The sequence below is a fragment of the Haliotis rufescens genome, unplaced genomic scaffold (assembly GCF_023055435.1).
Source record: "Haliotis rufescens isolate VD_foot unplaced genomic scaffold, xgHalRufe1.0.p SCAF_22, whole genome shotgun sequence".
Lineage (NCBI taxonomy): Eukaryota > Metazoa > Mollusca > Gastropoda > Lepetellida > Haliotidae > Haliotis > Haliotis rufescens.
Genome location: NW_025963913.1, coordinates 1,853,639 through 1,867,963, shown reverse-complemented (window position 1 = coordinate 1,867,963; position 14,325 = coordinate 1,853,639). Strand labels below are relative to the sequence as shown.

At 38.4% G+C, this 14,325-nt stretch overlaps 1 protein-coding gene across 1 annotated transcript in view; it reads left to right on the top strand.

Moving 5' to 3' along the window:
• The window catches only part of LOC125383205 (receptor-type tyrosine-protein phosphatase alpha-like), a 31,236-nt gene that overhangs the window by 1,541 nt on the left and 15,370 nt on the right, over positions 1-14,325 (top strand). The window contains exons 2-7 of the mRNA XM_048401422.1: positions 3,310-3,373; positions 3,549-3,668; positions 3,755-3,979; positions 9,609-9,803; positions 10,080-10,217; positions 11,057-11,197. Of these exons, the coding sequence (XP_048257379.1) occupies positions 3,310-3,373; positions 3,549-3,668; positions 3,755-3,979; positions 9,609-9,803; positions 10,080-10,217; positions 11,057-11,197 (883 nt within the window). The remainder of the gene's footprint in view (positions 1-3,309; positions 3,374-3,548; positions 3,669-3,754; positions 3,980-9,608; positions 9,804-10,079; positions 10,218-11,056; positions 11,198-14,325) is intronic.

Here is a 14,325-nt window from a genome sequence, read left to right as displayed (position 1 = left end):
TGTGGGTTCGAATCCCGGTTCGCCCCGATTATGTTTCTTGGTTTGTCAGGACCATACCCGTGGTAAATGTGGGAGACCTGAATCATTTATTATATAACAGGAAAACTGTTCAAAGTGGCATTAAACCTAACAAATACTCACTCTTCTCGTTTGAAGTGTATCTTACCCGTGAAGATCCAGGTAATAATTCATCTTCAGTAACCCATGATTGTCGTAAGAGGCGACTAACGAGATGGGGTGGTCAGGCTCGCTGATTTTGTTGATGTATGTCACCGTATTCAAGTTTCGTAGATCGATGGTCATGATGTCAATCACTGGATTGTCTGGTGTAGACTATTATTTACTGACCACCGTCATAGCTCGAATATGGCTGAGTGCGACGTTAAGCAACAAACAAACAAACAAACAAACAAACAAAGGGTTAACTAATTACTTTAAACATCGTTATGACCACCCTTACAGGTAACATGATGTAACACAACATTGTACATATTATGTAATGAGCTTTTAAGGATTACACACATTTGAAAGTATCTAATAGTTAATTTAGCAACGTTCTGTCCTCGGCCGGCTAGTACGTCCACGTATTTTAGCATGCGGTTTCGAGAAACAGTTCTAGCCTTTAGTTCTTTAGTTCTAAGTGTACTACATAATTATCAACCAACTGCCCATTTGTGAAACATAATAGATAGTTTAAAATATAGTGATGTCACATATGTGTTTAAATTTAGGTATTATTTAGGTAATATTTCATCGCATATAATTTGCAAAATGTATTGCCATTAACTTGGCTATATGTGGAAACCCATGACCACATTAGCTGATACAATTACTTCAAACTAATGATTGCGAAACAGGATTTACAAAGAATAGATACTTTCTACAATTTTTCTATTTTCATCGATGTTGTTATATTATAGGACAGCCGAGCTGACTGTTTTGTTAAAAAATCAACTCTATGTTCCTACCAAAACATTAACGCCAGAGAATAACCAGTTTATACGACGAAACTTTTTCCACTGGGCATAAAAAGTTAAAAAACAACGTGAAAATTATATGAATGGATCACTGGAAATCTGTGATATCAGTTGTTCGCGAAAAGGGCCAGGATGCCCTGCCCAACCGGTTGCACCCGCTATTCACACAATTTGAATGAATTACAAAAGTAAGCATTTATTGCCGCGATGTAGTTCTCCTGCAATGCATGTAAACAACCAGACAGGCAAGTTATGGATCAGAAATTTAGTCACGCAAGAACGCATTTACTGATTTAGTTGAAACTATGTGAAGATAATGTAACTATAATTAACAAACAGGGTAAGTGGGAATGTATACATGCATGATGATAGTAGTGTAATAGGCGTATAAGAAAGAAACATGCGTAGTCCATACAATTTAGGTAAAATATAGCACTCTTTATGATACAGAAATATAAAAAATGATCTTCATCATCTATTAACTATTTAGGCAGTAGCACATAAAGATAGAAAAAAAGCGGTGATAAAAATTATTGGCGTTGAAAGGGTATTGAAACAAATGTCATGTTATAACTAAACTGAACACCCGTTAAAACATGGCTCCACGCGCCCGAAAAAACACGTTGACAACGCCATAGAATGACCACCAGCAAATTCAGAAACTCTACATGACACATCAAATTGTATTTGACCGCCTCCGTGGTCTAGTGGTAGAGCGTCCGCCCGGAGATCCCCGGCCGCGTCATACCAAAAGACGTTCAAAGGTACTTGTTGTTACCCTGTCTGGCGCTCGGCATTAAGGGGCTAAAACAAGGACTGGTCGGCTCGGAGTCAGTATACTGTGTCTGAGTGGGGTATTCATGTTAAACTGCAGCATGGTATATCAGTGGGCTAGCACTATAAATCGGCATTTACATCAGTCCGGACCAGTTCAAGCAGCCACACAAACACACACACGTACATGCACGTCGCTATATAAATGCAATAATCTTGGACGCGACGTTAAACCCAATTTCACCTCACCCCACCTCAAATTGTATTTGTTAACAAAGACATCTACCAAGTCATGCAACGTCGCTGGAGTAGATATGTCTATATGTTGTTTATTTAGTGTGTATCGACGCACTCAGCAATATTCCGGCAGAATGACGGCTGTATGTGAATAACCGAATCGGGACCAGACAACCTAGTGGTTGACATAATGAACATCAATCTTCGCAGTTGGGATACGATAATGAAATCTCTCATTTAAGTTGTAAACTTTAACCTACCATCAAGGATTGTCGGATCCTAGATGGAGCTTCATTCAATTAGCTTTAGCCTTTCAATTGGTCTTTGCGTGAAGCATGTTGGATGTCGTCGTTTTACTATAACTTCGCCTCTCAGAAACTGGGATCGAAGTATCATCCCTACCAGCATTCATCTGCTGTTCCATGTCAAGAGAAAGAACGATTGGTGAACTTGTCTGGTTTAGTGGTCGGTCAGATTTGGTATGGAAAGCTCCGTATTTGTTGCTTCCACACGTGCGTCCATGACACGTGGATGAGCTACCTGTTAGTTTAATTTGAAAACACCCTGTATAGCATTAGATTGACGTATTAAAAATCATCCAAATGGTGTTAGAAACACGCAAGGAATGCACATAGGACAAAATCGGATGTGCATAAAAAATAGCATTACCGCAAACGCGTCAATTGTTTGACATGGTGATTCAGCTACAAGATCGAGCCACAGGAAAAAGACATTTCGTTCAGTGTGGTGTTTTGAGCATGTTTGACATTTAAATGCAATTGATACATGTAGACTCTGATTTATTGATAATTCATTAAGGTAAATAAATGGGTTAGCTTATACAAAATGCAGAAGCGGATATTGATAATTTAGTTCGCAATTGTGATCAGTCATATTTCTATATTGCGAGTACGTTTGTGAGTTTGGTTAAACACCATTTAGATTAGTATTGCAGCTATATCACGGCATGTCAGCTAAATGTGGGAGGAAAGCCTGAAGTGATGCAGGACATTTACCACTTTCGTGAAACCCACGATCAAGGGTGTGCTGCCTGAGGGATGTAACTCATCTTTTTATAACGAACATTACAATGTCAGTATATTAAATGCTTTTGAATGAAATTGCATAGTAAAAATATTACAACTACGTGTCTCCAGTTAAAACATATATCAACATTCGTCGAGAAAAAAAAGAAAAGTCCAGAGTTCCTCAATTCTGATGCCTTTATCGACGCGTGCTGATATAGTTGCACGCTGATAAGATTCGCTATTAATGTGATCAAGACTGTGTTAGTTTCTTGTTTCTTTATCTTTCGATTTAGATATCCGACATGGGTTTGGTCTGGATGGGACTGCTTGTGGTCTGTGTCACTTTTACACTCACTGGTAGGAATGTTATTCTCAGAATGTAAAATAAGTGTTAATATTTGTCATATTTCTTAGTTTGATTCTCAAACAGATAGCTATCTTTAAACCCAATCAATGTTTCACTGTAATGTACATTTATGTACGAATAAGTAAAGATCACTATCAATTAATATGAGGTACCATTTTCAAGCAGATGCTGAGTGTCACTGTAATACCACGGACGCCTGTGACGTGTTCCCCTCTACTCCCTGTAGCCAGGTCGGCAGTACAGACAGATGCCAGGAAGGATGGTTTGGTTCGTACTGTCAGAAACGTGAGTGTGAGGTTGATGGGTAGATGTTATATCACGAATACAAATCACCGATCATTCAGATACTGATTAAGTGTTTATATTTTCAGAAAATATTGCGTTGAGGAGAACATGCATCCAGAGTAGTACATTGTCAGATGCAAATAACTACGGAGCAGGACTTGCTGTAGATGGTAGAGCCACCACAAATGCCAAGAGCACGCAACTAACATGTGCTCATACACGCAATCAGACAGAGCCCACCTGGACTGTGAACCTGAAAACATCACGTCCAGAAAAGATACAACACATCAGACTCTATCTACGTGACGACCGTGAGTACATACACACAAGTAACTAAGGGCGATAACATCTATCTCTGCAAGAAATGATAGATTTTGTTGAATTGAAAATGTGTTTTTATCATAAATGTTACAGAAAAATTGAGGAAATAAGAATTTTCACCTAATCATTGACACCAGTGTATGCGGGACCCCGCGGCCAACAAATAAGGTTTCAACGAACCCGAATATTATATTATGTGGCGGATTGTTGAGGACAGGTTACACTCAAATGGGTTACTAATCAGGAGTGATATATTTTCTTCATCCAGTTATACATACAACATAGTATAGCATCATAAGAAATATCTTCTATCCTGAACAATGAATTTGAACTTGTTTTTCTGAACCCAAAAGAGAAACAATATGTAAATAAAAACGACAAAGCCCATTCCGTATTCACAAGAAATATCTGTACGATTCCGACTTTATCATGAACGTGTGTTTATGAATCACTTTCAAATGATGAGGATTCAAAGTGTTCGCTTCAAGGTGACCCACCGGTGGCACACGTCATAAACACATGCAAAGGCAAGTCAATTAAAGCAAGCCACCTAAAAACAGGGGAAAATATGGTACAAGTCAAAATAGGGAATTGCATTGGACATCATTTTTGTGACTTATACGTCAAAGTTGAACATGTCCTCCACAGGTTTACCTTACAACTTTCTGAAAGTATTACTGAGGCCTTGAATGTTGCAACCTTGATCGAACAACTTCTGAGTTGTATGACGCTCTAAAACACGAGTGAGCTGGGGTTTAACGCCGCTTCTAACAGAATAACAGTTGTTTAACGGCGTGTCATCTTAATGTGTGAAGAAAGCCCGAAGTGATACAGGTCTGAGGTGTTTACCACTTTGGTTAGACCCACGAGCATGATCTGGTGCTGACAAACATAGAAACATAACTGGGTCGAATCCGGATTCGAGCCGCAATAAAAAATCATAGCTAGACCCTGCACAGTGAATTGCGGTGTCTAAGACGACTGGGCCACCCGTGCCCCCTGTAATATATGGTTGTCAACATGACAGTATAATTTAGCTCATGCATGAAAACTAAGAATCAGTAGCAATTGCAAAGTCAATATATCTTGTTTGTTAGTTTGTTGGTTGTTTAACGCAAATGTGAGGTACTTCCATATTAAAATGATGCCTTATGCAGTTCATGCAAAGGATTACGAAACGAGTACCTGTTAGATAATAAGACATCGTTATAGTAATGAATCTTATATATGAATGGGTTACTGAAAATCAGTCATGACACCAGGTGTTTGCGAAAAGGGTGACTAAGCATTTCACTCACACAATGTCTATAACATTGTTAAAAAGCGATAGGATGCCGATTCTATAATCATCTTACATCCGTTACATACACAAACATCAACCATGGCATTCAACGGAAAGTCTACCTTCAAACTCGGTTCAGTGTAGGTGAGGGGAGGCCGCGAGAGGATTGATTCATAGAGTGATACCATACTGGCTTTGTGGTTTCACGCTAAACAGCAGATTCTTTATCTATCATGAAATTGATTGTATTTACCGTTAAGATACACCATCTGTTCAATTTCGAAACACGAAATTAAAGTTTCACGAAATTTCCTCGGTTGACACGAGGACGAAATCTCTAACGGCTGTTCACTTGGTCCAAGGGTCGCTACTCTCATTGGCAAGATTCAAGGTCGTAAGTAGACGCGGCGATGAATGTTGTGACGATCGTTCAACATAATGATTTGTTTATTAGTCATGTCCTGAGCCTATAAAAATGCCACGATGATTGCACAACTACAATGTAAAATTGAGGGTCAGTATACTCTCTCTATGTCAAACTACTTGTTTGCGAGTTATGCCCAGACAACAACAAGATATTCATGGACTATCCATCTCAGGTGTTTTGTGAAAATTAGATTTTCCGTCTAGGAGCAGGAGTAGAGTTGCACAGTGCTACCTACGTCCCATTCGAATGACCAGCTAATGCACAAGATAGTCCCGTCCGCTCGTGATGTTATTAAACACTGTACAAAGAGCCGTATTGTTATTAAACAGGTGATCTCTTCACAGTTGGTCAACAAAACACATTTCTCCATGTTCATGCTGTCAATTACGTCTGTCATGGATTGGAAATCGAGGAAGACACAAACTCAATGCACATAGATATCACCCTTGCTGATATTGAATGCACTTTTGTGTGACTGGACTCCTCATTCATCATTTGATTGTGCAGTTGGTTAACATGCTGCCCCCTCATGGCAGGAGTACTGATGTGCGTGTCAGGCAACAAACACATAGTCATACATTTGGGTGCAAATTATGTGAGTGCCGGGTCCTTCCGTCGGGGCAGAACTTGCTTACCCATTTCACGAACATGAGGTGTCATCTCTGATTTCGGTGGTCCACTCATATAAATTTTCACCGCTATTTTTGCCTTTTACGCCCAAATGGAACCTGTTACGTAACACAATATCTGACGTCGGATAATCGAGACAGGTTATTGTCTGGCATTTGACATTATATATCTACATGTAGATACACATATCATCACGACAGTGTGCTTCGAGCGTGGACCATGTTACTCGAAAGACGTAAGAGGCGACTAACGGGACTGGTGGCCAGGCTCGCTGACGTGGTTGATGCATATCATCGTATCACAATTTCGTAGATGGATGCTCATGTTGTCAATCACTGGATAGTCTAGTCCAGACTTGATTATTTACAGACCGCCGTCATATAGCTAGAATATTGCTGAGTGCGGCGTTAAACAAAAAAAATTATGAAAGACAATATTCAAACAATATTGTTATTATATTTTTGTTATTAAATGTCTCTTACGAAGGTAACAGTATTTTGGCTAGTTCCAGATTATATAAATAATGACTGCTTTCACACATAAGGGACAAACAAATATTTATATAATCTTAAAAAAAGCGACAAAAATACCTGTTTCCATAATCATAAGAAATATCTACTACCTTTAGAGTCCATTATACGATTCCTACTTTATCACAAGCATGTGTTTATGAAACACTATCAAATAGTGATGACACAAGGTCTTCAGAAAAAGGTGAGCCTATCCTGCCCAACCGTGGGACCTGCCACAAATACATGCAAAAGCAGGGGGCACGGGTGCAACATTCAAGGCCTCAGTAATACTTTCAGAAAGTTGCATGGTAAACCTGTAGAGGACATGTCCAACTTTGACGTATAAGTCACAAAAATGATGTCCATTGCAATTCCCTATTTTGACTTGTACCATATTTTCCCCCGTTTTAAGGTGGCTTGCTTTAATTGACTTGCCTTTGCATGTGTTTATGACGTGTGCCACCGGTGGGTCACCTTGAAGCGAACACCTTGAATCCTCATCATTTGACAGTGATTCATAAACACATGTTCATGATAAAGTCGGAATCGTACAATCGACTTTTTTCAGATATTTCTTGTGAATACGAAATGGGCTTTGTCGTTTTTATTTACATATTGTTTCTCTTTTGGGTTCAGAAAAACAAGTTCAAAGTCATTGTTCAGGAGAGAAGATATTTCTAATGACGATATACTATGTTGTATGTATAACTGGATGAAGAAACTATATCACTCCTGATTAGTAACCCATTTGAGCGTAACTTGTCCTCAACAATCCGCCACATAATATAATATTCGGGTCGTTGAAACCTTATTTGTTCCTCGCGGGCTCTCCCATACACAGGCATACGTCTGAGGCGCCGCGCTTCGCTGTGCAGAGTTGCGTCCCTTGATTGTGGGTTCGAATCCTGGTTCGCCCCGATTATGTTTCTTGGTTTGTCCGTACCGTAACCGTGCTCGTGGGTTTCACCGAAGTGGTAAACGTCTGAGACCTGCATCACTTCGGGCTTTCCTCCCACATTAAGCTGGCACGCCGTGAAAGAACTAGCGTAATGTTAAAAGCGGCGTTAAACCTAACTGACTCACTCACTCACATGCAAAAGCAGATCATGATCAGTTGTTCACTTGAGAAGACACGGGAACATATGGTACAAGTCAAAATACGCAGTTGCATCACTGGTGCGTCAAATTTGGAAATACCCTCCACATGTGTATCATAAAACGTTTTGAAAGCTATACTGAGGCCTTAAATGTCGTAACCCATCTTTCACATATATGTTATATCCGGAATCCCAGCATTTCACATGTTCTCAGTAAACTTCTGATGACATTTGCTTTCATTTTTGACAAAGATGGAGATGCAACTATATCTTCACATTTAGTAACAATGCCTCATGGATTCAGGAATTAAATTCGTCGTCTGGGAAAGTGGTGTACAAAGTTGAAAATTCATATGTTTTGACAGAATAGAACCTGGTTCATTTCTGAGATTGCAAAATGTCAAGCAAATGCTTTGATTGTTTGAGAACCCACGACGTATTTTCTTCCACTTGTCTCAAATACCCTCCGCATTTCTCTCGCGTCTTACCCCCCAAAATTAAAAGATATTGAAATAATTAAAACAAATTTACAGAATGCCTGGCGTTCGTCATTAATGGGCTAAAACAAGTATTGATCTTATTGGGGTATTCATGTTAAACTGCGGCATGATATCTCAGTGGCCTAGCACTATGAAATCGGCATTAGTCTGGGCCAGTAAATGCAGCCAGACACACACGTGCATGCACGTCGCTGAATGAGTACAACCATCTTGAACGGGACGTTAAACCCCATTTCATCTCACCTCACCCGGCTGTTTAAACAAAACTCACTAATTTCAAATCACCACTCCGCAGTGCATGAGTTCTGTCGACAAGAACGTTTAATACTCACATCAGTGTCTTTGCAAGATTTTTCCTAGCATTACACTTTATATATGCTATGGTTTAAATAATCAGTGACAAATATGAAATAGGTGTCGTTACCCAGACATGGTCATTGTCCTAATCTATCCATTTTAGCTCATGCCGTAGCTAACGAAGAACAATGATAACTGTGCGAGTATTAGTGGATTTCATTAATAACCATGCACTTTGAATAAATACAGATTCCTCGTAACAACACATTTAGTATATTATTGATACCTTGTACCGCTATAGAATATTATGAGTTAAAAAACTCGTTTTGCTCATCATGAGCACTGTACCTGTGTTAATTTTATCATGTTACTTCTTCATTTTTGCATAAAAAACCCATGTGATAAATATACATGTCGTTTTTACATCAGTCTCGCGTGTATGTTTCAAGTAAACACACCCACGTATGCAATCCTGATGCATGGTTGACAGCCTTATTATTCAGTAACAGAATCGGGTCCCAAACGCAAGCATCCCCTGATTACATTATGTAACATACATTGGGCGTGTGTTTATTCATGACTGACATAACGACAACAAATTCACATTTGATCTCGTGATATGGTTAAGTAAAACAACGTTAACGGAGATCACTGATATGAAAACCATATTTATTACAACCCATTTAATACTCAAATACATTTAATACTGAAACGAGCATGCATAACCTTGACCACACTGAAATGAATAAAATATCTTCTTAAAGTGTGTGTGTGTGTGTGTGTGTGTTTGGAGCAAGTATGTTATTAAGATCATCACTGCAATAGGATTGCTAGTACAATTAAACTTTATAACATTTTACTTTAATCTGTACAGTACAGGAGAGAAGCAACGGCATGGCGATATTTGTGGGCAGCCAGATGTGCTACAACTGGTCATCAACTGAACATCCTCCTCCTATAGCTAACGTCACCTGCCATCAACCATTGACAATTGACGTTGGCATTAACGTCACAATACGGATACCTGGTGACCTGAAATTCCTTACTTTATGTGAGGTGCAGATATTTGGTATGTTATGGAAATGTTATCACCTGGTAGAGAATAAGCGGTTTCACAATACAATATGACCAATATATAGATCCATATATATATATATAATACTTGCTCGATTTCACATCACAAACAGCAGCAATTATATATTTAAATCATCGTAAGTTGATGAACGTTATCAAGAACACGATTTGTATAATTATTTTACATAATCCACATCATTCAAAACAAAACAGACCCTAATACGAGGGTTTGGTACGGAGAACAAACGGATAAAGGGCATATAATGTTCAGTTTGCAGTAACGGGTGGTTTGGAGAAGAGTGTGACAAACAGTGTCGATGTCAAAATAGAACTGACATATGTGATAAGATCACTGGTCACTGTGCTGGTGGATGCTCCCCGGGATATAATGGTACCGACTGCCTTACAGGTATGGTGTAAAAAGTGTAAGAAATTAAAGTTACATTTCCAAAAGAGCTTCACACAGTGTGCTAGACTAAGTGAATGTTTCCAGTTTTGCATGACTATGCTAGAAAATGTAAGTTCATGTTCCCCCGATTGTCAAACGAATGGACGGTGCCAAAAGCTGGAATTTAAACTCATATTTGATGCAGAGTTCACACATTATAATCATAAGCAAGGTTTGGTTATGTTTTCCTTTTTATATAAAAAGCAATAAAAGCAGTTGTGTACGCCAAACTCTATACCAATATAAACATGACGTGTGTTATGTTAATGCGAGGTTACAATCTGATGTATTAAAATAAAATCTGGTATTTTGTAAAATAGAAAAACAAAATGTGACAGTATTTCTACAGTACTATGAAGCTTATCCTGATCTATACGAACAAGAAGTGAGTGAGTGAGTATGGGTTTACGCCGCTTTAAGCAATATTCCAGCAATATCACGGCGGGGCACTCCAGAAATGAGCTTCACATGTTGTACCCATGTCGGAAATCGAACCGGGTCTTCGGCGTGACGAGCGAACGCTTTAACCACTAGGCTGCCCGACCGCCCCTACGAACAAATAATGGTATAAGCAAAATGGGTTACAGTATATTCATACCAAATAAAAAACCCGTTAGCGATCTTTAAAAACGTAGCTTTTTGCAAGAACCTTCATAATTGCATCCACTCTTGAATGAACAAACAGTAAATGTTGGCACATTGGTGTTCAAGGATATGAACAAAGTTATCTGTTTATCTGAGTGTCAATCCAAGTGAATACATTCGAACGCTGATTAGTTATATGTAGTTTGTTTGTGCAGCATGTCAAGATGACTCCTATGGTATCAACTGTGCCTCCCAGTGTGGAAACTGCCTAAACGGTGTCAGCTGTGACAAGACAAACGGAACCTGTCCCGGAGGATGTGCAGCAGGGTGGGTCAGTGATGGCACGTGTGAGCAAGGTGAGAAAACACACCCTCGAGCCACTTCAGTTGAGACAAATGACTACACGTTTCTACAAAGTACAAGTTGTAGAATTCAAACATATGTTTCGCTCAATTGTGCTTGCGAGTGTGGGGATATGTACAAGTTAATAAGTTTGTTATCAACCATATCACCATCTATTTGTCAAGGTATTATATTTTCTTACCTCTCGAGGAACCGTGTTCGTTTCTTTTGTCAAGTAGACTGAGCAAAATGTAAAACTTGACTTGAAATATTTGCTAAAAAAAACACCAATTGAAGATGTTACATCATTGCTGTGTTTGAGGACATCAGGCTACTCGCTACAGCATAATGCTTTGGCATTTGAAACGTCAACGCCAGTCATGGAAGACTACGTCTACGCGCTCATAGTCATTGTCCAACACTTGCTATATGTACGCTCCTTTGGATTAGTACAATCTGAGACATTGAACTGCTGTTATTGATGAAAGTGCATACAGGTAAACATTTTACCACGGCATCCTATGATCTATATATCCACATTATATATCTATGTTGTTTCATACACATATTTAATTTTATTTGTGTAACCTACATGTATTACATCATTTTGGTCGTGAATGGACACTAGTTAAAAACCCCCTTCACTTTGTTTTTATATGCATGTACGTATATTCCAAGATCATGAAGACGATCAATAATAAGCGTCCAGATAAAAATTGCGTTATTTGTTTGTGATTGCTCAACAATAATTCCGTTAAAACAGCAAACCCTCATGAATTGGTACCCGATAGGACCAGACGGAAACTGCAACCTTAATTTATTTTTAGATTTATGAGGTTTAACAAGTTTAACGTAAGATATTGTAAGTTATTTTTTCTTGAGGGTCGCCTTTTTCATGGATAACATTCTGATCAAATTTACGAACCACATATGAATTCCGTCTCCTCTCTGAATATTAAGATAATTTAAGGTCAAATACGATCCAGATAACTGAAGGTTTCCATCAACAGATTTCCTTCTGACAAACCTTACAGTCGCAGGATGTCGTGTCTTCTGTGATACATATTTAACAACTGAAAGTTTTATTCATTGTTCGTCGTGTTAACCAAAACTTCCTCTTGCTATTTTTTCTTGAGGGTCGCCTTTTTCATGGATAACATTCTGATCAAATTTACGAACCACATATGAATTCCGTCTCCTCTCTGAATATTAAGATAATTTAAGGTCAAATACGATCCAGATAACTGAAGGTTTCCATCAACAGATTTCCTTCTGACAAACCTTACAGTCGCAGGATGTCGTGTCTTCTGTGATACATATTTAACAACTGAAAGTTTTATTCATTGTTCGTCGTGTTAACCAAAACTTCCTCTTGCTATTTTAATCTCTATATCATGGTTAAAGCACCGTTTTGTTAAAAAGTATGAATTGAATGTTTCACGGCTTATTCCCGCATGCCATCTGAAGAAAATAATAATGTCTGCATAATACCTTCGGATAAACTCGGACCTAACAAAAAGCAGGCCTGCATGTTTTCTGAAAAAAAACACGTTTTTAACCTTTTCTCAAATTTAACAAAACATAAATGTTGTATGAATCTCTTCAACTATTTTACATGCTGTGATAAAAGTGTGTCAGGGAGAACAAACGAGTAGCTGTCGGCTCGTGAATATCATACGCCGAGCTCCGCATGGGCGAGGTGATTCATACTCACGTGTCGACAGTTACGAAGATGTTCTCTAACGTAAAGCACATCCCTTCTTTCTCAAACTATTAGACTTTGACAGCAACTTAAACATAAACCACATACAAATAAACCACTTGTCTTTACGTGGTGCATGTGGAACGTATTCTCTACAGTTGCATCAAACTCCGTGACTGGTTGATATTTACAATGCATTGAACAAGATACGTAACAGGTTCGTGTGATCGATCGCTATATAATACCGATCAGATTATATATAATTTATTTCTTAGTTTTCTCAGCAAAGGGTTATCGAAATATAATATTTCCTAAGCTTTTAAAGATAATACATATGTTTTAAAATATTTCATTATCAATTTCACACTGTTCTGTCACGTGTCGCAGTTGTCATGGTTGACAATTACATCTACAATAAACAATGCGGGATTGATCCTTTCCGGAGACGCAAACTTTGAAATCACTCACTTTATTGTCAAAATAGAAGAGATAGATCCGTTTACTCTAAGTGTAGATTAATTGAAAAGTGGGATCAAGATAATGTAGGCATAAATAGCTGGCAAGCAAACTGTCCATTTATGAAAAATAATGAATTACGAAAACAATAGAGCGAGTCTCAGTAGGATTCTTTAGAATTATGACTTCTATTTACTTGAAAGAAAATATATCTATATTCAACCTTGTGTATGGCAAGATCTCACAAGTCTCTCCTTAATCTGTCCTGGCTGTACGTGTATGTTTCAGAATAGGGGAAATGGCCGCTCTGAAGAATTGTAACACGACCAATGTATACGACTAATATACACACGTCTTCCTCAGCACCCAGCAGCAACTATTGACAATTAATTTCACATTGTATGAATCCATTGGAGTGTTATGTTTAAAAGGGCCAAACTGGGTGAACGGTGAAGTTCGACACTATTATGAGGAGTTTCGGGGGCCAAGAATATGAAATGGCCGGTTCCTAACACTGTGACACGTCCAATGTGCTACCCACTCGCTTACATAGAGTATATTATATAATTATATACTTATAAGAAATTTGTTTACAGATGTTACTGAGTCAATAAAAGCAATAAAAGTATCTGCCTATCGAGGGAAAGAAAAAAAGGGAAACACGAAAAGAACAAAGTAGACACAATTTATGGATAACAGCTTTTATCAGGTTTTTGAAAGACATTTAGAAGTGATTCATATAAGGAAGAAAATATATGGATGTCAACTTCACCTGATGAAGGAGTGAGCATATACTCCGAAACGTTGTGTTCCTCATAATAAAGAAGTTGACATCCATATATTCTCTTCCCTACCAGCTTTTATATTTTACTGTAATTTGCGACGTTTCGCTTTAGATCCTTATACCGAAACGTCGCAAATTACTTAAAAAAAGACTTCTAAGAAATGCTTGTCAAACAATTCATGACAAGAACAGTTCAGTGA